Here is a 24,646-nt window from a genome sequence, read left to right as displayed (position 1 = left end):
TTTAGACTTTCATTCCCATAAGGTCAGGTCGCAAGGACAAAGGGTTGACCCTAAGGTCTCAAATTTTGTGGGTCTCATAGTTGAGGAAGGAAAATTGGGAAAATAGCTATATATGCTAGTAGCTACACTCATGCATTTCTTCATCTATTGTGCATTTGTTGTAAAAAAATTTACTGCAATGCGTGCAAATATTCATTTATGATATTTTACACTTCATTGAATGAGTAACTCAATATATCATAGATGCAACTGATTTATTCAATTCCATCTGAAGCAGACAATTACATAGCTACATGAACCATAGCTTATGTAAGAAAAGCAGCAAGGAGATTACTTGATATCACAGAGCAAAGCAACTCCCCTCAGGATCCAATGCTCCGGAGGCTTGACTGTGGTCAACCACAGCGGAGTGACATACGTCAGGTCAGTCCTGTTTGGCTTCTTGTACACTGGACTCTAAAACACAAGCATTGAAAGAGGTGATTAGGCCTAGAGGTGATGACTTGGGCCATGTTCTCGTCCGTTCAGGGGTGATGGAAGATGAGGACGTACAATTAAAGTGAATTCAATTGAAAAAATTTCAAATATACAAATTCATCCAATACGGTAAATTTACAAGACAGGATGTGATTAAAATATAAATCACGAATCCCAAAGACTAAACAAATAAAATATGTAAACAGAAATTACAGTTGAAATCTTTTTTGAAGCAGGTGTCATAAAAGCTTTAATTGTAAGAACCTTACAATAGGGTTATTGAGCAAGACCAATTGCTAACAGTAGTTGTTCTTTCATGGATTTGAAGTGAAAAACCTTTAGTGAATATGCTCAAATAATAAAAAATCATAATTTTTGTAAGGTCTTTTTTCGATTTTTTTCGATTCAACTTTTATCGATTGATATACAGCAAGATAATCATTGTATCACTTAGTATGTATATGTTATAGCATCTCACTTCTATTATGAAGCATATATGAAAGATGTGATAAAGGTATCCTCAAAAAACTCAAATTACTTGAACCAAAATGAAACACTTACTTGCAATTTTCCACAAAAATAAAATTTTTACTACGACTTAAGTTTCGATGATACTACATCATTTTCAAGTAACAACAAGTTGGTTGTTACTTGAAAATGATGTAGTATCATCGAAACTTAAGTCGTAGTAAAAATTTTATTTTTGTGGAAAATTGCAAGTAAGTGTTTCATTATGAATCAATTCCACTCCATCTCGCTTGATTCCTCGAATTTTATACTTGAACCAAAGTTTTGTTTTGCAACTATACAATTCCAAATTTTAATTAGTTGCTTTATATTGCATGCATACTCTGTGTAAAAAGATTATACGAGCAATGAATAAAAAAAATTGTGAGAAGTTAAAAGAGAACCTGATGCATTTTTGAAACGGTTATTTGGAAAGATTATTTTAGTGTTTTTTTTTAATTTCAGTACAATTTCGTGGAACAGATTCTCTAAATAATAAATAATAGAACCATATAATTATACATTATTAAATTTTAAGAGCTGCAAAATTCTCACTTATTATAGTATCTTTTCATAGGAAATGCCTAGGTACTTTTTATTAATTTTTATTCTGGATTTCCAAGCATGAAATTTCCTCAAATTTTCTAGGGGAGATTCTGCCAGTAATGGGTGCCTCATCATGAGGCCCAGCCGAGGGCCACCAATCACCCCTAACAGCATCTAAAGAGTCATTACATCAGTAAACAAATGCACTTCCTCTAATGTACAGTGGTAGGAAAGTTAGCAGGCCCTTAATATGATAAATATACCCTTTAGCCTTTACTTAGGTTTGTGGTTTCTTAAGGCTAATTAAAGCTGTTTTGAAGCATTAAATTTTTTTAAATCATGCACAATTATATATGTGGTCACTTCATTATGACTATTATAATTACTGTAACTTTAGGTCATGGAGTGACTTTTTACAGTAGAAAATTTAAAATGAACAGCGGTCACATAGTTCCTGCTTCCCCTGCCCTGGCCTTCCACGCACCACTTGGTATGGTAGACATCCTTTTTATATCCATTCAAAATGTTATAATTAAGAATCTAAATGCATTAATTTGGTCATTAAAGCATCAATGGCCAGAAGTAACATGTTGTAAAGATTACCAGATTATAAGATAAATTATACAAATTTAACATAAGTTCCATATAAATAAAATTAATACATACAAAACATAAGTTCCATATAATAATAATAATAATAATAATAATAATAATAATGTTTATTTGTCCAGAGATCTAGAAGTACAAGGGGTGCACTGGATATAGGACACGTCAAGATAAAAAAATATATATACAATAAATACAAATATACAATGATGCAGGATACATCAAAATTTGTTTAAGAATTCATCTACAGAATAATACATTCTTAATTTCAAATATTTAAGTAGGTTGGTCTTAAAAGTAGTGACACTTGATGGTGCCTTTAGTTCAGGTGGCAATTTATTGTAGAGTTGAAGGCCCATACAATTTGGACCAGCGCTGGTATTCTTGGTGCGCACATACGAAACATGCAGCTGGTCAATTTGCCTCGTGGAATGATGGTGGACATCACGGTTCTTAATGTAATGAAATAGATTTCTTTTTGTGTAAGCAAGTAAATGAAAAATATACACACATGGTAGTGGTAATATGTCCAGTTTCTTGAACAAGGGACGACAAGGTGAATCATAGGGGGCATTGCACATCAGCCTTATAATTCGCTTCTGAATTTTAAAGATTTCAGTAGAATGGGGAGAGGAACCCCAAAACAGGATACTGAAAATAATGTGCGAGTAAAATTCACTATAGTAAATGGACAATAAGACATCATTATTTACCGTGTTCCTGATGCTTCTTATGAGAAAGCATGTTGAACTGAGCTTGCTGCGCAATTTGCTGATGTGCTCTACCCATGTCATATTTTTGTTCAGGATAACTCCGAGGAACTTTGAACTGGAAATTTGTGGGAGTTGTTTCCCCTCTACAACAATTGGTATTGCTTCGGATTCTTTATTTTTGTTACAAAAATGAATAAGGCCAGACTTTTCAAGGTTCAATTTAAGAAAATTATTTTGACACCATTCATATAGGAGTTTAGTGGCAGTGACTGCTGTAAGGGACAAGCTATTCAATGATGGGGCAGATACAATAACATTAGTATCGTCAGCATAGAGTATAGGTTTGACACCTGTGACAGATTTAAGAGTACCTAAATAGAGTTAACATAGTACATTCCATATAAATAAAATAGAAATGCCTAACCAATCATATTTACAGGTGTTGGTCTTTTGAGATAGACGGGTGGTATCAAATCATATTTTAACACAATACTGCAACTGTTATAGCTTGGTAAATTACATGATTTAGTTTAAATGTGTGTTACCGAGGGAAGGAGAGCTGTATTTAATTGCCTTGTACCGTGTTTGACTGTGTATGTGTGTAGTTAGGTATGAATGGACTTGTGTATAGTGCATTTCCCCCAACATTGTCCCCCCCACAACTTCCCGCCTCCCAATTGTGGGGTTTTTCCAATTGAGTGACTGTGTGTACGTGCTGAGGAGTTTACCCCCACCTCCTAACCACCCACAGCGCGGCACGAGGCGACCGAAGAAACCACCAGTTCTCCACCCCCAAACAGTGAGAACGTGCTTCAACCCCCCCCCCCCCCTCTCCTGAGACGACAGGCCGCAAGAATAACGCCTCTTCCCAGTTTCGTCCCCGCATTCCCCACCCCCAGAAAACCAACCCTCTTTGAGGTATATAACCCCGAGAGCGATCAGCTGGAGGAGGGACATCAATCCTGCCCTCGTCATGCTGCCGGAGGCGACGTCGCTTTGTTGAAGCACATAAGTAAGAAGTGGTCTGGGGAGAGAGAGAGAGAGAGAGAGGACCTCTGGAAGTCAGAGTTTGTGCCAAAAATGAGGAGACAGGCAAAAGTAGGAAACAGGAGAAGGAACGGTAGATTTCCATCGCCATCAGAAGGTCAACCCATGTCATCCCACTGAATATTCTCTCAGCCCATGGTGTGCAGAAGGTGCAGAGATCCCAGAAGGAGCAATCCCAGAACAGCTGTGAACGAGATCAGGAGAACCTGATAAGTAGAGCCACAATCCCAAACTACGCCCCCCCCTCAAGTAAAGAAGAATCTTAGCTTATAGCCCTGTTGTCGTGATCTTGAGGGAATCCAGAATTCTCTCCCTTTTCAAGAACAGAAGAAAACCCCGTCCCTATACCGAAGAGCCGTCGCCCCCACATTTTGTTCGTTCATCACATTATAATTCCTATCCCCTTTCCCCCCTTTTGAGTGAATGCATGTGATTTAGTATTAAGGACAGAGTGTGTTATTTACGATCAATAGTTGTTTTCAAAGTTCACGCTTTTGTTTCTTGAAAATTCATTTTTTTGCCATACTGAGTGAAAAGCAAGTTTATTGTTTTTTTATTACCTTGTCATAATTTGTTGAATTGATCATTTTGGTTATTATCACTGGCCAGTTTGATGTTCAAAGCAGAAAAGAATATTGAGTAACTTTATGTTTTATGTGTACCTTGCCTTGTTTTTTTTTTATTGCATTAAATATGTATTCTGTCGAATTCGAAATCTATACTGTAAGCTCTCACTCTTTTGTGTATGCCAATCAACACAGCCAGCCTCCCTTTTCGCCCCTCATTCCCGCCCATCTCTTCTTCCCCGACCAACCCCACAAACCCCATTCTTCCCCAACAACCACGTCCTCCCACAGAAACCTCACACCAAAATACATACCATAAAAATTAATAAGAGTTAGAAAAAATTATTATGATGTAAAAAAGATTCTAGGCAATATGATTATGTACGTAGAGGTTACCCATGAAAATAATGGGTCCAATCCTTCTAGTGGTGAAGATCAAAATTAAAATTGAAATGAAAAATTTTCAGGGACTTGTTTGTTGATGTCTCTCAACTATTTACTATAGTGAAGCTATGAGTGTATCCAATTGAATAAAATTTGCAAACAAATTAAATGTATGCATTTTGAATGTTAGTATTTAATAGTAATTCAGCAAATCTTACATTAGAAGGTACGATTATGAAGCGTAAATTGCCAACAAGTTCACTTCAATGCTGGTTTAAGCCATCCATGAGAAAAATCTTGATTGGAAAAATATAACAAGAGATCCTATTTTAATACTTAACTGTTTAACTATTTTCACATATTTGGACTAAATAAATTATATAAACCCGGGGAAGGGCACGAGGGTTCTTCTTTGACCCATTGTACGAACATCATGGTATCCACAGTGTTGCTCGTTCTTATACCTTCAAGTCTCCTACATTTTGACGATATACTGCCAGTATCCCATAAAAATTTTCATTCCGCTTCGGGATCGGAATGAGTTAAAGTGTCCTAGGGTGTCACCTACACACCACACACCCTCCCATGTTCCTCTTCTGAGCCATAGGACTTCCTCTGAGATTTTTCCTTTCATGGGTGCTAATTATTTTTTTTCACTTTTAGCACATAGAACATACATTCAGCATGTTCAATAAGGTATTTCATGCTTTGAAACCTAAAGTTGTAAAGTTAACATCAAATATGTTGCCAAATGTCAAATAATGTATGTACATAGAAAACTTCAGCTGAATACATTTCTCCCGTTATCAATTTTATGGTAATAGTGTAAAAGTAAATATTTAGTATCAATCTAATTCGGTGGACCTATTTAATAAAAAAACACAGCATAACTGTATGGTTCCAAGAAAAGGGGAAAAAAAAATATTTTCTTTGAGATGTCGATGACACTACACGTTCCTTCTAACGTTACATTTTGCTGCGTGCCCTCTCACGGGTTAATGGCTAATATAGTTTATTCAGTCCATTTGGCATGAAACTTGAGAAAACTTCTAGTACTGGGCAAGAGTCTCCCCTCAGCGGTTGAGATGAGACTCATTTCTTGGCATTGTCAGGAAGGGACTCTCATTACGTCTCGCCTGGGTCAGAATTCTTGACGAGACTCGATAAGTCTCGCCCCTTCAAGACTTCTTCACTCCCATTGAGACTTCTGGGCAAGGCGGGAATTTTCAATGACTAACACCATCATGACCTCTGAATTCAATTTTTTATGTGTGTGTATGATGCTAATATAACACATCCAGCAAGAGATTTGAAAAATATTTCGAGTTTTTATTTCCTTTTCCTGAACTCTATATATTATTATAAAATTTTAATCTTGGAATGCAGGTCTTCATATTGAAACGAAAATTTTGCCGATGTTTATGTTTATTATTAGTATTAATCAGCATCAGGGCTTCAAAAGAAATATATGAGTATAAAATTTTGATACGTTAACAGAATAAAAGGTTACACAAATGTTTATTTTTACAGTAATGTAATAAAAATAAACATTCAGTTTTAAATAAACAAAAGTCTAGAATGTTGATACATACATATATCTTTTTGCAATGTTTATTGATGGTAACTTAGGTAATGAAATTCATGGTTACCAGTCAATTTTGGTCAATTAAATAATAATTATATATTTTGCTTATCTTATCAATGCCAATCTTTCATTACAACTATACTTCGTTTTGGAGATATATACACCACTTCTTTAAATAATCTTTTTGTTATATTAATTTCATAACATAAAATAAAGGACTAACATAGTTTTATTTTATTTTCTATGAAGACTCAAGAGTCTTGATGGGTGCCGACAAGTCTCGAAGGGTCGAGACTTTTTGAGTCTTGTCAGTCACTGCACCGAGAGTCCCATCCTAACAGTGCTGAGAAGTGAAAGTTTCATCTCGACCGCCAAGACTCTCCTGTGGCCAAGAGCCTTGCGAAGCCCTATAAACATCTACCCTGAGATGATTCTCTCTCTCTCAGCACTCAATGATGGTTCAGAAGCCACACTTACCAGGTTCCCAAAATCATATTTCATATTATAAATCATTATCGAGACAATTTTCAAAGATATTAACCTTAGAATATTGGGTGAAACTTATGCAGAAAATGAATGATTTCAATTACATAATCCAGACAACTACTTTAAAGTTGCAATATCAGATTTTTTCACATCACTAAGAGTGGGTCTATGAACCCGACACTCTTGCTCTCCCTAGAAAAATGGATTGGAACCGCACTGCGGCATGTCATGTCCAGAAGTTGATGTTTGAAAAGAGCGCAAGTGAGCAAAAATAGTGGATTGAAACACGGCCATAGTGTTAAAGGATCTAGAGAGAAGAATAAAGGGTGCATTTGAAATAATGCTTTACCCACCATGTAGAGTTTTGGATCTTTAGGAGCTGTGCTGTTAATTGCATACAGGTGAACCACTGGCATGCTGACAAAGAGCACTTTGGGAATTGACTCCATCAGGCGGTTATTCTTTCGATCCCAGGCAGCGCCATCCAGATACAGACCATATACGTACACTCCTTCCTACACCGAGGGAAGAAATTTCAAAGTACATATGTATGAACTTGCCGAAGAGATATATTTCCTAAATCAACATTTCCTTGGGAGGGAGAGACTTTAAGAGAGACATGGAATATTTTACTCATGATTAAATTGCAACATTCTCCCAAGAAATTCAAAAGATAGTTCATATTGAACAAGGAATAAAACAAAATGAATGTGACATAGATTGCATTTGATCATTGATGAGAAAACTTTAGTTACTTAAAGGGAAATTTCGCTCTTTCTCATTTACTACAGTCATTGAAAATGAACATGCTACTGGCATATTTATTTCCCATAAACTATGCCACAAAAACGTCATACAAATTATAAATAAACCTCACAGAATTTCATAAGGGAGCCATTTTCATCCAATAATTGTGGAACTGAAATTTTCAATCTGGCTGATACGGTGCTTAGCATTGACACTTCCAGACACCTGGACATCAGGATCTCTTTGAGAGTACATTCAGAGGGAAAGCCAGGCACTCATGCACATCCCCACCCCACAAACATTTATACGTATTACATACTTTCCACTGCTATTGTAGGGAGGCCAAGAGCATTGCATGTAATAAGTAACTTGGTACACAGTCATGCACATGGGTGCATTTTTAAACAAGGATGAAATTTGCCATGAAATAATCATTTGGCTTAGCAGGAGTGTGAACTCATGTCTCCAGGTAGCCAGTAAGGTATGCTACCAACCCATCTCCTTTCTATGCGAATTTCAGACTGGGGTCATCTAGTATGTTGTGCGCCACATTGAGACACTTTCAACACCTTGTTTGGCCAACCCAGTCTGAGATATGCCTCAGATGAGGATGCTTTGATAGTGTCCAGCAATTGGAGGATATTCATATTCATGCATAGGTTTCCACGGTGACACTCATTATGACGGCCAAATTCCAAATTCTCCAGCCCCATTTGTTGGTTGTGATTGATTGGGATGTGCGAGTAGTACTTTTTTACCTCGAGTCAAGTTGAAAACTACTCGCAAGTATTGAGTCAAGTATGATAATTTCTGGACCAGGCAATACACCAACGCATGCTCCAACATATTCGCATTTATCCAATCCCCGATTTTGATTTTAACAAAATTTCATGTTTTTTGCGATTTTAGGTGAATTAGGAAAATAATCACATCTAACGTGTCATAATGTATTAAAGCCTATGCCTTCATTGTTTAATGCTGCTCACGTTCATTTGTTCTATCTCATTACAATTCCAAGGTCAATTGGCTTGTTTTGTCTTGCACATATCGAATTCGCTTTATATCGTGCACTGTAGTGATGCCTCCACCGGAATTTGCCTTTAATTTTATCACGGCCTCTTTCTTCGCTTCATTTATCAATCCTGAAATTCTCGGAAATGTCTTGGATGACGTGCTTTCTCTCCTGAAGAATTAGATATTCTGAATCAATAAAGTGCTGAAAGAAATTTAACGCGGCTGCAAAGGAGAGTAAATATAAGCTCACGCATCAATACAGACCAGTAATTCCGGTGACTCACCGTGACACAGTAAACAGCGTTATTGGATAACTTGTTGCAGAAAAACTTAAGTGTGGGTCTAACTTAACAATTTTGTAGACTGGCTGCTGGCTGGGAACAGAAGGCCACTTTCAGACGAGATGGCTTTCCGCCTGCTGCCGTCCAAGGTACGGCATACGGCGTGGCGAGCGAGTCATCTCGTCTGAAAGCAGCCTGAATTTCATGCCGTTGTGCCGTGAATGGCGGCTGGCGTAACGTCGTAACGTCAGAAAGTGTAAATCTATGTAGCACTGCCTGCATTTCACGCCGTAGACGGCGCACCACGGTGCCCGTCAACAGTGCTGTGCTGTCAACGTCGCGATTCATCTCGTTTGAAGACATCCATAAAGACCAATTGTTATTTGAAAGCACGAAGCACTAGCAGTTGGGGTAAGGGAAGGAAGTAACAGAAAGGACAGGAGGAGAGGGGGTGCTAATTATTAGCGGATGGATCTTTGGATATTCGGTGCTCCACTGAGCTTCAATGGAAAAAAAATCATTTCAACACACCCCCACTTTAAGTTTATTTGTATCCGACTGTGTTTGGTTATGCATGCTTCTTTCACGGCCTTTCTTGACCGATTGGCAACAGCTGTAATCAATACTAAGTGATTTTGTTGAACCTACCTTCCTTCAGCACCTAGGTGAGGGCTATCGAAAGGGAGCCCACGACATGAAAAATTTTGGTCAAAATGTAAGTTATGCATTACTTATGGTTATATCGTAGCTACCCAACACTCGGTTTGAAAACACTGTCATGATTGGTCGTGATTCGCGTTTAGACTGTTCTTAATTATGGCTACAGCTTTATACATCAAATGAAGGAAAGGAATTTTAAAATGCCGAAAACCTGTTGTTACCGTTCATACCAGGGCGAGAGAATGCAGCTCAGAAGGATTTTATGCCAAAGACGTAGTAATATGTACTGTGTAAATTTTGGGATAAAAGACTTGAATCTGAATGACATGACACTTTGTTAAAGCACATCAATTGCGATACACACAAATGTGTGAAAGAAAGGGGACCCGCAAAACAACAGCTCTACTTGTGCCTTCATCTGTTGCTGAGCCACTCCTGGAGCTACAGAGTCATCCTGGGCCGTGAGTGGACACCACCTTTCTCACTTCCCTATCTCTCCTACTACCACTGTACCTTATTTCCTTTCCTCCTTCCGTTTTTATTTCTTCGTACTTAGATTTCATACAGTTTGCTCTCCTAGTAACCCCAATCATGAATGACGTTGATGCAGTGGCCTCATATGTTCGCCAGATTCGAAAATTATCTTTTAAGCCTGCTCAGTATACCTGCCATACAGAATTTCTCTCATCATGCATTGCATTAGGTATTTTCCCCAATGGGCTTCATGTGAAATACCCTCTCTCTGGCCTCCCTCCACACCTACGGCCATTCCTTCATGCTTTTTCATTCCAACAATCATTTCTTCTTTGTTGTTTTATTCGTGATCAATATGATGTGTTAACTAAAACACTCCACAATTCTATCAAAAATTTAATTAATAATATTTCTGTGACAGCACCACATATACTCAACAATATAAATGAAATACTCCATGCATCCCGCCGCTCATTGGAACTCCGCCAAACTAAATCCCTAAGAAAGCTCTCCTCCCTTTGTGCGTCTCATTTTCAAGTCGGGTTGTCTTTACCTTTCAATAAAGCTGTGGTCATTCCCTCCCCACCTCCTCTACATCTCTACAGACCTGATTTAGCCACCCTATTTAATCTTCCTCCGCCACCTCCACAGCAACTTTGGTCTCCACCGAGACGACTGCCAGAGAGAGAACAATTTCGACGCCCCCCCTCCCAAAGCCATGAGCTTGAGTGTCAAAATGAAAACATCCCAGTGATCAATCTATCATCTGCCTCCTTAAACAAAGAAGAACTTTCCCTCCTCAGCAAAGGCCTTTCCTTCTCTCCCACCCCTAAAGTGCGCCATGTCCCCTTAGTCACAGATATTATGCAATTTTGCAGAAATCTAAGGTGGAAAGCCTTTTGGGATACACAGAAAGAACAAAATACTCCAATTCCTCTCCATAGTGCCCTTTCCAGGTTTCGACCACCCTCGACCCATGAACCTAAACCTCTCCCAACCGGCCACCCAATTGAAATTTTTATAGATCTGCTGCTTTCAAAAGTCTGCAACCATTCTTTCCTAAAATCTCTTCAGCCCAAACCCAACCTTTCTCAATCGGAGAACATTGCCCTCCGAAAACTCCTCCACAATCCTGAATTAGTCATAACCTCAGCTGACAAAGGATACACAGTAGTTCTCCTGAACACTTCTGACTACATTAAGGAAGCTGAAAGACAACTGACAGATACCTCCTCATACACACTCATGCCTCATGACCCTAACCCCACCTTCCAGGAAAATATCAAGTCTTTCCTCAAGGAACATGCCCCACCGGAAGGCCTCTCTTCGTCTGACATCTCCATCCTTTCCCCCCCCAAACCCACATACTCCACATTTTTACATTTTGCCAAAAATACATAAACCCAACCACCCTGGCTGTCCTATTGTCTCATCTTGCAACTCACCCACGGAAAGAATATCCGCATTCATTGACTATTACCTCCAACCACTAGTTTCGTCTCTACCATCCCATATCAAAGATACATATAACTTCCTAGACCGTCTCCAATCCACCCAAATTCCTCCTGACACCCAAATTACCATGGCCACCATCAATGTCACTTCTCTCTACACATCAATTCCTCATTCTGAAGGTCTTTCCTCCCTCCGCCACTTCCTTTCCCAACGCCCAACTCCTCATACCCCTAGCACCGACTTCCTCTTAGACCTAACTAATATCGTCCTAACGCACAATTCGTTCTCATTAAATAATAAGCATTATTTACAGATCAAAGGTTGCTCAATGGGTAGTAGATTCAGCCCCTCCTACGCAAACCTCTACCTAGGCCACTTTGAACTAATTTTCCTTTCCCAATATCCATTGAAACCCCTCCTTTGGCTCAGATTTATTGATGACATATTCCTCCTATGGCCACATGGTAATGATTCCCTCGAAAATTTTATTGCTACTCTCAATTCCTCATCCTCACTTTCTTTCACCTCAACCATTTCTAATTCCCAGATTACCTTCCTTGATGTCAATATCTCTCTTGTCAACAACAAATTTCTCACCTCTGTCCATGTAAAACCCACGAATAAGCAGCAGTACCTTCATTTTAGCAGTTGTCATCCTTCCCACACTAAACGCTCCCTTCCCTATTCCCTTTCCCTTCGAGGCCACCGTATCTGTAATAATCCTGATGCCTTAAATAATTTTCTTCACAACCTTCACCGTTCCCTCCTCCAGAGAGGCTACCCAGAGTCCCTCCTATGTAAAAAAATTCTCAAACACAAATGCCCCCCAGAACCGTGCAATAGAAACAAACCACGAGACCTTTCCCTCTGCACCACTTACTTTCCTGGAATACAATCCCTGCAATCTATCCTTAAAGACCTCTTCCCTATTCTAAAAAACAATAAGTCAGAGTCATTTACCTAACTCCGAGGAAGGTGGTAATGCCACAGAAAATTCTGTTATTAATGTGAGTTTTTAATCTTTATCTATGTGTTCTGTGATACTGCCCATCCTAGGGTTTTTTACGTTATTTACCTCGCCGAGAAACATTTCAAAGTGTATATATATATACTAGCTGACCCGGCGAACTTCGTACCGCCTAACATTCAATGAACTTATAGTTTAGTTGCACCATTTATAAATAAAGAGCGGCTGTATCGTTTTAATCATATTTGATTTATTATAAATGAAATGAGAAAATATTGATGGAATAAAAATTATATGCATTCAGTTGTTGGCTATTTGTGTTACTATTAACCGTAAAAAAATGTTTTTAGGTTTAAGTCCGTAGCGTAAACTTGGCTCGTTCACGGGACAGGTTAATGCAACGCTAGACCGACACTTGACTGATGCTCAAAATAGTGTAAGAAAAGCCCCTATGAAGCAGCATTCGTATCAAATGACTTTAGGCGCGCCAGTTATAATATCTCTGTTTGGAAAAAATGCACTGTGTGAACGTGCTGCATGTGGTGTGCCCTACACATTCGGGTTTGCTGTCACAATGTCTTGCGTCAAGCGCCTTCTGATAAACAACAGTTTTTGTTTTGTTATCAGGCGCAAGATAAAGCGAATGAAGCTGAATAAAAATAGCGAAGCGAACCAGGGATGCAGCGAGGGGGGTTTTTGGGGGTTAAAACCCCACCAAAAGTTCAGAGAATCTTTTTATAAAACATTTGGTTATTAATATTAGGGGGACGGATGAGTCACAACATATTTAACTGTTCACACAGCCGCAAAACCTACCATTTTGAACCTTTTATCCTAAAAAATGTCTGGGGAGGGCCCCCACACCTCTCGCTTACCTTGGCGAGTTTTCTATGCCCTACAGACCCACCAGTATATTAGCTGCGCCTATCCTTAATTCCTAGCTGCGCCCTTGAAGCGAAGGAAGAAATACAGCGGATGGTTTACCGACTCTTAAACATACCACATATTATTTACCATGAGAAAATCATGGGTTTTCACTGACACATGAGAACAAACATCACAAAAACTGAAAGACTGACCATGCGATTTGTTAATCGTTATCACAAATGTAACACGAATTGGAAATTGAATACGTTTAAGGTCAAAAGGGCATATAAGTTGGGATCATGGAATGTTCGGATTGAGAACTTCCTCATCTTTGAATTTTCCTTTGAGTATAGTGGCGTGAATCACTTTCATTATCAGTTTTTAAATAACCAAACACGTTCCGTTGGATAGTTTTGGTTGGTTTAGGTTTCGAAAGATCATGAACACAGAGCCTACATTTAGCTGTAAATCGTGCCGTGGTAAGCCAGGTGCGTCCAAGGACTTTAAATATTCAGATAGATAGTTGGTGACTTCGTCTTCGTTTATTACAAAGTTAAAAGATTTGAATTCATGCAGAGTACACGGACATTACTGATAATCAACAATTGCTTGGAGATTTGTTTACACACACGGTAGTTATGTGTTTGTTGACAACTCAATTCGAGCTGAGCTTACCTCTAATTTAATTATTTTAATACTATTTTAATATTACTTTAATATTTTTAACATGTTTGAACATTTAAATTTTTTTTATATTGTTAAAAAGATCCGTCAATACATTAGTAAAAACGAAAAAAAATCTTATTAATTGACCGTCTTAACAATCAACTCCTAAAAACATATCTCTAAGATAAAGTTGAATTTTTTTTGTTAACTTTTCCTAATTTTTAATGCCCTATATGTTATCCGGGGCTGAGACGAATCCAAAGAGCCTAATGTCACTAAAATCGGTGCAGCCGTTCTCGAGTTATAAGTGTTTTAACTAACATGATTTTCGACTTTCTTTTATATATATAGAAGATATATATTATATAATCTTATGTAAAATGCGAATGCAAAAGTATAAGCAATCATGTATTGTGCACCAAAAAATATTAAAACATCTAGAAATGAGCAAAAATTTTAACATTATAATGGCACCACCAAGATTTTCTATAAAACCGAAATCACATAGTTAAAAACAAATTTTAGCAAAAAATAAAACCACTTTTACGGATCTCTACTAATAGGATACAAAAATATCTAATAAGCTAGAATTTAGCCTTATAACTATTCTTATATCTCAATTACATAAATATGACAACATCATAAGGTATATTTATGAAATATTATATTGTATCAGGTTTTGATAGTGAGTTATTGTCTCACATTGCTGTATAATAGTACGACCCCAGAGGTACGAATTCATCACATACTTATTCGTGCTTCAATTTAAAATAATCTGATATATTAACAAGTTATGATTACATATTATATTTTTTTTAATCATAAGGAATACAAAGTAAATTTTAGAAACACATACCGCATAAACGTGTGTAAGAGCGGCACACGTGTAAGAGACACACCCCTATTTTGAGCATCGGGGCTAAAGAAAAAAAATTTTGCCATATTTTTTTTATCCTATCGTGTGGTGTTACAGACATATGCCTGGACTTTTGACAGTACATAATCAAAATTTCCTCTTTTAATATTAAAAATTTACACAGCATTTTTACAGCTAAATTTACATGAAATGAATGGCACTCAGAGATATGTAGGTATTCACTTGTAGTCTTAACCTTATGATGCTTACTAGGGATGGTCCCATCAGATATCTCGGATCCAAATATCCACAGATAATGCCCTTCATCTTATACTCCAGATCCAAATTCGTTGAGGAAATTGAATCCAAAATTTTAAATAAATGCTTTCGTGAAAGCAACATCCTCTTCTCCGATCCTCTCTTCGCATACGCCATTGCACAGGCACATAGCATGAACCTTCCCAAGAGATTAAACAGTAACCAGGGGAATCTCAGCGCCGTAGGATAATAGCCACGTCGTAGATTTCACGGAACCAACCTCGCCCCCCCCCCCCCCCCCATCAGCCCATGCCTCTGACGTTTTTTTCCTCTCCGAAACCCCACAGATCACAAATCACTTGCCTCAAAGGAAAATATCAAGTTATGTGGGAACGATGGAAACGTATTTCGTCCCTACCCCGTCTCACCAACTGACCTTATTCGATCTACCAGCTTCAATTCTCCCAGTTTCTGGAGCCCAAATGCTAGGTGAGTCACCTACTGAGCCCGAAGATATCTCAATAGCTTTCAATAATTGTATGACACACATGAGGTTCTAAAAAGGAATGAGACCTAACGCGACACACATCTGTCAGCATTTAAGTTTTTAAGCTCTAAGTTATTAAGCCAAAGGTTTATAGTCACAACAAGGCTACTAATATTTAAAATAGTCCAAACAGGACCATTTCAGAAGAAACAAGCGCAGCATTCAAACAAGACAAGATGGATTGGAAACTTCAGGCAATGCAAACTGCATACATCACATTGCTGCACCTTCACTCCTTCGCTTTGAAGGCATCGACGTCACATGCAAGATCGGACGTGTTCTTCCCTTTCTCCTTCGCTCGTAGCCTAGTTGCTTGAAAGACGGAGGGAGCGCACTCCTTCCCCTTGACATCTACTTCAGCGCTCTTCCCTTATAAGCATTTCCGATTTCTTCTATTCTCCCTTTAGTCCAACAATGTACACACTCGTTTGAATTTTATAAACCGCAGGTTTTGGCTCCAATATAATTTTCAGTTTGCATTAATCCTCATAATAGCGTCTGAAGATGATTTTTGAAAAATCAGGTCCTTAGCGTAATGGAACTTACTCGGCAAGACAAATGTTGACCATTAGCTAGGTATCATCCTTGAAAACTACATGTTTCTCTACGTTTGATATGCGATGTCCATTTGCAGTATAAATACCACAGGATGCCCACTTGTGTCGATAAATTTAGAGCATCCTCCGGAGCAAAAACCCCGCGCGATCTTTTCCATGTTCACCTCTGAGGTAATGATGTGACGGCACGGTGCTTACAAGTAAGAAAAGCAAACAGGAGCATTTTAAAAATACGTCATTAAGGGAGAAACTCCCCTGCCTGCCGCTTGTTTTTGTCCTTGGGTTTCAGATGACTGATTCACGCTGATAACCAAGGCCACTCAGTTCCCCTTGGACTTGCGACCAGTGAAGAGGAGGGGGGAGATAAGAAGTTTGTGTAAGAGACGCACCCCTATTTTTTGCTACAATTTTTGGGAGCGCCTCTTACACGCACTTATACGGTAATTACTTATGAAACCCAAATACCGTACAGTGAGTCCTCGTTCTACGTCACCCCGTTTAATGTCATTTCGCGATAACGTCACGAAAATTTTACGACCGTGATTCGTTTATCGTCCCTTCGCTTCGCGATAACGTCACGTATTTTAAATTTCGCGCGAGAAAAAAGGCGAAGTGGCAGCCGTTACAGGTTGTTTGTTTCGTGGGCGGTAATACGGTCAGTCTGTTCAAAGTGTAAAACGGTGTGTATATTGTTAATTGCGATTACGGTTTTGGCAAATTTTAGCATCAGAGACATTTCCACGACAATGTCCAAGAGAACAATGTTCACAATAATTTTGGTTCCTGTTACTGCGACGATGTTTCAGCGATGATGATACCCAGGCGACGCCCGCCCGCCTCAATTCGCAATTAAAACCATCTGTTCGATTTCATAATCCCAGTTTGCCCGCCCTCGCTCATTTCCGCCATTTTGATTTCGCTCCTTAACCGGTCCGAAAAGAAATTCTCGTATCGAGGGTAGGGCCTATGGACCGGAGCACCGGACCCCCGGTCTGTAGCGTCTGGTAGCATTCATTGGACCGCACTATAGCGAAGCCGAAAAGCAAATGTGGGAAGATACAAAAATGGAGAAGGATTTACGTCACTGCTACTATTGTCGTCGATGAAGACAGGAACTCGCATTTATGCCATAGTTTGGCATTCCCATCGTAAAAAATGCCCCAGATATGATACGCCAAAATTTTTTCGTATAGGAATTGTGAGGTCTAGGAACCGATATTCAATTTTTACATTGCTTTAATGGGATATTATGCTTCGATTAACGTCATTTCGTTTATCGTCACATTTTTCAGGAACGGTAGGTGATGTTAAACGAGGACTCACTGTATTTCCCAGAATATATTCTCCCTCTGAATATAGTCCCCCCCCCCCCCTAATTTTGAGGCTTAAGTTTTGGGAAAAGTTACAAAAATGCATTTGAACATTGTCCCCTTTACTTTTACCTTGGGCATTTTTCGAAAAAAAGGGGGGACTATATTCAGACATATACGGTACTAAAATAAAAACACAACAAACAGATAATCTTCAGTGTGGTTTCTTTCAACTTCTTCCCATTTAGTCAGAGTTCTACCTTTACTCGCCTAGTGGCAACACTTATTACTGTCGGCAGTTATGAACGTGCCGGAAACATCACAATGGGCTGTAGTGTAATAACTTATTTGACTACTGTGGCAAAATGATTCTCGAAATATGTGCCGAATTCAGCACACCTGACGTTCAAGGGTTAAATACTTGATATATTAACTTTAAGTTAAACATGGTAAATGTATGCAACTGCTTTGTAATTTTAACACAACTTTACAAGTGACCAGATCGATTTCGAAGACAAGGTAACTTTCATTTAAAAGGGGGGGAGGGGAGCTAACGGGCGAGAAGAGAGTTGGCTCCCCCCTGTCTAAAATGATACTTAGTCATTGAATTCGATCAGATTATGTACTAAAAGAGGTGAGTGGAAATTACAAAGCTGTTTCCTTTACCATGCTTAACTTTCTGAATTTTCACAAAGTATTGTTTTCATTCATTAACTTAATCAGTCAATTCCTTTTTATAACTTTACGCACTTAAATCATGCCTTTTATTTTCACGTGATAAATATGGTCCTGAATGTCATGCATTGCTAAAGTCTTAATCCCAAGAGAGCTCTACCCTATCCCTGGAATTGAAAGGTTGGACTGCTTACCGTAGGAGGCGCCTTCACTTCCTCCCTCTGATGGAACTTGGTCACCTCATTGTGTAGAGTTACCGAATCAAGGGCCCAACCCTTGTGAGCCCGCGCAACCTCTTGACGCATAGCAGTCAAAAAGCCTGAAAGGGAACACATGTCACAGTCAGTACATACAGAGAACAAAGTCAATGCCTGTGACAACAAGCTATCTCATTCCTATTAGAAAAAACCCCTCTCAATCAACCTCACTTCAATAAGTTCAAAGCACTATTAACTCAAAAAAGTTGTTTTCTCTTGCATTCGGAGTAAATTTCAATAACTTAAACAACAAAATTATACATATTCAAAGTAAAACATCAAATTGAGCAAATCTAAAGATGCCAAACTAACCCTGCGCATTAAAAAATCCAGTCATCCAAAAGACATTTGGTCTTGCTTCATAGATCCAAGAGGAAAACTGCTGGTTCCTATCCAAGAGTTCTGTGAACCAAAAACCAAGACTTGTTGACACCCAAGAGCCCTTTTTCCATGAGTTGGGGACTCGTGCATCATAGCAATTATCCAACGCATCACGAAGATTCTGAAAAACAGAATTTTGAAATCAAGTCAAACAAACACATCTTCCAATGAGAAGACTCTTGATCCATTTCAAGGAATGTATGAGAAAACAATTCTTATTTTCAAGAAACTTGCTGATTTTTGTAAAGGAAGAGAATTCATTAAGTTAGAAAGAATATATGTATTTCATTTAAAGATGGCTTAAACTTGGGATGGAACATTTTAAATTCCTAACAATGTATACAATTGTTGCTGAGTTATCTCAGGGGAAACATTTATCAGGATGATTTATGGCGAAGTAATGGCATCTACAGGAATATGTGCATAACTTTGCCATTTTTCATGAATTGAAGTGGATGATATGCCTTGAGTGTGGCTTTTACACCATCAGTTGAAATCTTGGCAATTTTTCAACAAGGCCTCCCATTTTAGCAGTCTTCAAAATTTTGCATTTTTCAGGCATACTTAAAGTCTATCATCTTAAAGTCTATTATCATTATCTATCTATCTTAAAGTCTAAAGGCTCCTTAGACATAAAACTGAGAGTCATGGAAAACTAAGAGTCCTGGCTCTAATTGACAATCTTTTCTTTGGCCTTTTTCAGGAGTGGACAATGTTATAGAGAGGAGAGTCAAAGATTTGCTCAATGCAGTTGTTCTTGCTTTATGGATCACATTCAATAAGCAATTGTCTGTACCTCATTCATGATGATAGTGCCCTCGATGGCCAAAAGGAGGTCTTGCAAGGTGGCCCTCACCAATGAGATAACCCTCTGCATCCGATCAATTTCTTGTCTCAAGAAAATATTCATTGAATTCATTGCTCCCATTATTTTCAACCTGGAAGGGCAAAATGGGTTCTGAAAATACAAGGCAGGCTCATTCAACTATCCATGTTCAATGAGGGTCTCAGATTTTAATCCAAATTTGTCAATCGATGCTGAACCACCTCAAATCTTGGCTGCACATGGAACCATCAGCTGCCAGAACCAATTGATGGGTTCTGCATGCAATGGGCTAAGGCACTCCCAGCAAAGTTGAACTCATAGGGCCATCAGATTGAAACTTACACCAATGTATAAATGCCATTCTAAATACAGTTGCAATTCAGTTTTTCAATAGGCCATGGCAGATTTTTTGTTAAATAATGGAAAACTGCATAACAACCATTTTAGATGCACACCACATGCAACCACAATGTCAATTAAACCTTATAATGGGTACTTCCATTAGCCAATTCAAGAGATCTTCTGCAATCTTGCTATTCTATGTCTAAACTGTCAACTCCTTATACCTATAAAACTTACCTGTATCCTAGAAATGGTACTGTAGGATAATAGGAAAACTGAAAATCATTGCATTTGCTTCTACAAAAACCTGAATATTTGTTGCCAACGGCTTTCAGGAGCAGCTGCATATTGCTCTTTGTCACTCGAGCTTTTGTGACCATTGCAGGTCGCATCATCAGGCAATGAACGATCATCAGAATAGACATTCGTCGCCTGATGATGCGACCTGCTGCAATGGCCGTGAAGGCTCGCGTGGCAAAGGGCAATATGCAGCAGCTCCCAAAAGCCATTGACAACAATTCATCTCGCTGCAAAAGCCCACGTTCCAAGCTGACCTGAATATTCCTTGTGATCAAATATACATCATTTGATTGCGTACCTACTCATGATTTGTAAACAATTATTACTATGAATACATACAAGGTTACCCTTAACTAAGGGCATCAACTAAGATTTGTTATATACATATTGCAAATTAACCTGGAATTATAATAAAGTAGTGCTCATTCACAACCTTTTATTAATGTTATGACAACTATAAAATAATTACCACAGAATTTTTAAATGATTTCTAATCCAAAATGCTGTGATTAATATCCCATTATGCCTTGCATTTTCAAAATGAGACTTAAACTTATATAAATCCCAGAGCTCTATCTTGAAAACTTGAGCACTTTTAAAAAGCTACAAATTAAAATGATACCCTGAGTCCAACACTAACTGTCTGTACCCAAAGTATGTACAGAGACTCGAGTTTGAATCCATACAAAAGTCATACCATTTAACAACTTTCGCTGCTAACGACTAAAACATGCAGCGGGACGTTTCTTGACCCGGGAGACGAAAGCTGCAAATATTCGTTGGAGATTTTTCTACGTAGGCGAATAATGAATGCTGAAAATATACATTTCCTTGCTCTCCCCCTTTTCATGACAGTTGCGGGTTTGCAAAGTCTTACAATTAGTTCAGACTCTGGACTTGGGCTGCACCCTAGAAATCTGGGAGCAGGTACCCAGACTCCTCATCTTATATCACCCCTCTCCATGGTAAGGGGTTCTGCAGTGGTTCAATAGGGTAGTTTCCTTCATCAAATAAAACGAAAGGCATTGATTGCGATTCGTTACCCACCACTAGTGTATTCATAATATACAAATTATTTCGTTTTAGAAATACCGGTTTAGACGAAAGGCAATGGTCCATTTTTATCCTTATTTGAAAAGGGCCAGATTGGCGCCCAAGCAATGCCACTCCACGTGACCTCACAGGGACCTAGTTTCTATACGAGAAGATAGGAGTTATACATCGTCTGAGGTTACCAATGCATGCATGAGCCAATGACCTCAGGGAAACATGTCTTAATAATCACTTATCAAAACTGGCTAAGGTCGGAAAGTTTTCTTCATTTGATAAGGTATTAATAATTCTTATTTAAGCCAAGTGCTACCAGCCAGCAGGGTACTCAGCTGCCCGCTAGCAGCCTGCGTCATAACAGCGATAAGCCTCGCCTCAAGGTCACCTCACAGGGCGGCAGTGGGAACCAGAAATACGTCACACAGAGAGATTTCCCGGCATTCATACTTACGCGTCGCGTTTTCGCCCGCTTGAAAATTTTCACTTTTCATTTTATCGCGAAAAATAGATATCGTCATTTAAAAATCTAAAAGCGTGAAATACGTACTCCAGGAGTAATAATCTTTCGATTTAGGCAATAAAAAAATAATAGAAAACCACCCTATTGTTCATTCAGTCAGTTTTAAAAATAAATATTTGTTCCTCTCTCAAAAAATATATACTAAGAATTGAGTAATTTGTCTTTTGAGCTGCGTTTATAATTTTTAAACAAAATTCTACGATAAATATTAACTAATGTTGCTGGTGGTTTTCGGGTATTGCTGTGTAGAAAACATTTTAACTCGACGTTTCACTCCTCCTACTGGGAGCGTTATCAAGAGAATGGAAGGAATTTATACTCGTCCCGAGCTTATATATGTTTTTTCGCTACCCATTGTTGTGCCGGATTTGAATTTTAGCCGATAGCCGTTGGCCATTATATTGTGCTAGGAACCCTCTCCATATACGACTGAGGTTATACCCATCCTCCCTATTAAAGTTATTAGGTCTTTTCGCAATCTCGATGGATTCACGTATAAGACGCGGATGGTATTCTTCCATCTTCGCTAATACCCGTGTAGCGTCAAACATTATTCTATGCCCGGGGCTGGAGGCAAAATGTTCACCAACAGCTGATGCGTCCCACTGATGTAATTTTAACGCCCTTTCGTGCTTCTTAAGCCTTTGGGAGATTGAGCGCTTGCTCTGTCCCACGTAGCTTCTGCCGCAGCAGCAGGGAACCTCATACACTCCCATAGATTGAAGGGGAGGATGGCTATCCTTCGGTGAAGGTAGGATATTCTGAATCTTCTTCACGGTGCAGAAGCGAGTCTTAATGTTGCCTTTATGGAGGATTCTGGCGATTCTATCGGTGACCCCGGAGATGTATGGAATTTTAGCGTATGTAAGTGGCTTCTTCCCCTTGTGGCCGTCATCTTGAGGAGGGTGTTTTTCTTTCATTGCTCTTTTAATGAAAGAGACACTATAACCATTGCCTTTCAGTGCCCACATAAGGTGTTGCATTTCATCACTGATATGCTCAGCATCACACATGATGCGGCAGAAGCTACGTGGGACAGAGCAAGCGCTCAATCTCCCAAAGGCTTAAGAAGCACGAAAGGGCGTTAAAATTACATCAGTGGGACGCATCAGCTGTTGGTGAACATTTTGCCTCCAGCCCCGGGCATAGAATAATGTTTGACGCTACACGGGTATTAGCGAAGATGGAAGAATACCATCCGCGTCTTATACGTGAATCCATCGAGATTGCGAAAAGACCTAATAACTTTAATAGGGAGGATGGGTATAACCTCAGCCGTATATGGAGAGGGTTCCTAGCACAATATAATGGCCAACGGCTATCGGCTAAAATTCAAATCCGGCACAACAATGGGTAGCGAAAAAACATATATAAGCTCGGGACGAGTATAAATTCCTTCCATTCTCTTGATAATGCTCCCAGTAGGAGGAGTGAAACGTCGAGTTAAAATGTTTTCTACACAGCAATACCCGAAAACCACCAGCAACATAGATAAAAGAAGCTGTGAAAGTCTTCAGACGAATATTAACTAATATCTAGATTTCAGTATAAGTATCAGCATGGAAATTGCTGCTGCATTAAATGCTTTAATATTGACGGTAGATCTTCATTCAAAATTTGACAATTCTCAGAATAAAACGAGGAATTCAATTCGAAGTCTGCAATTTATGCTTAAGCAGCAATTAACCATATAGCTAATTCATATAAACAAAGCATGATTGACCGCGAACCAATGCCGCTAGCAGGGTTTTAAACCCGGAATGGAGGGAGCCCAACTACCCTTGGAGTCAGAGATAATGCAGAGTCCCCGCAAGGAAGGGTCAATAAAGATTTGTGCTAAGAGTACAAAATTTACCCCAAATAATCTGCAAATAGAAGTCGTCAGGTTATGGGTTTAGGTTTATGTTTTGGTGTGGTATTTTTTATTTTTGGTAGTTAGTGCATAATAATTGTGTGGGTCTTCGCAGTATAAAGGAAACCGGCTGGCGAGGGTTTGTGAACGCTCAAAATGGCGACCAAAGATTTTATACATGTCACCAATCTCAAAGGTCAACCCGATCAAATTATTTGATATGGAAGGCCAGAGTGACAACAGAAATGTTGGAGCAGGAATGCTGCTAGGCAATCGTCGGATATGATGATGAGGAAGATTACGTACCGACTGCAGCAGAATCACAGACAAGACAGAAGGCAAATTATGCCGCACTCGCCCTCGCCATGAAGACGACAGGAGACGTTCTCATGAATGATGTTTTGGATTTGGAAGCAGCTTCAGAAGCACGGAAAGCCCTAGAGGGACAATGCCATCAAAATACGGAGCCATGATTAAACTGAGAGAGCTCACCACCATGACCAAAGGTAACCCAGCATGATGGAGTATGTAAACACCATGCTCAATTTGAACAGATTGCTCCAGAATAACGACATGGAGATTAGTGACAAGCAATCAGCCTACTTGTGTTTGTCTGGACAACCGTCAGAATATGAAATTACGGTGAAAACCCTGTGCGCCCAGCCCAAGAAGATGAAAATGTCTGTGATGAAGCAAGTGCTTTTAGAAAGCGAAAAGGAGGTGAATGCTAAATCCGAAGCATGCTATCAAGCTCTCAAGGTGGAAAGAACCTCAGCAAATAGCACTGACTACCTGAAAGGTGAAGATGAGAGAAATGGAAAGGTTAGAAGTGCGGGAAAGATGAGGAGAGGACAGGGAATTCCAAAT

The 24,646-nt window shown here is 39.0% G+C and overlaps 1 protein-coding gene across 1 annotated transcript in view; it reads right to left on the bottom strand.

Annotated features, from left to right (window-relative positions):
* Positions 1-235: 235 nt before the first annotated feature.
* The window catches only part of LOC124166854 (dynein axonemal heavy chain 8), a 424,156-nt gene continuing 399,745 nt past the window's right edge, over positions 236-24,646 (bottom strand). Inside the window, exons 69-73 of the mRNA XM_046544564.1 lie at positions 19,686-19,827; positions 18,821-19,010; positions 18,446-18,570; positions 7,271-7,432; positions 236-456 (exon numbers count right to left, since the gene is read on the bottom strand). Of these exons, the coding sequence (XP_046400520.1) occupies positions 331-456; positions 7,271-7,432; positions 18,446-18,570; positions 18,821-19,010; positions 19,686-19,827 (745 nt within the window). The 3' untranslated portion in view covers positions 236-330. The remainder of the gene's footprint in view (positions 457-7,270; positions 7,433-18,445; positions 18,571-18,820; positions 19,011-19,685; positions 19,828-24,646) is intronic.

The sequence above is a fragment of the Ischnura elegans genome, chromosome 10, assembly GCF_921293095.1.
Source record: "Ischnura elegans chromosome 10, ioIscEleg1.1, whole genome shotgun sequence".
Lineage (NCBI taxonomy): Eukaryota > Metazoa > Arthropoda > Insecta > Odonata > Coenagrionidae > Ischnura > Ischnura elegans.
Note: the sequence above shows the minus strand (reverse complement) of the source record. Positions and strands in the feature narration are given on the sequence as shown.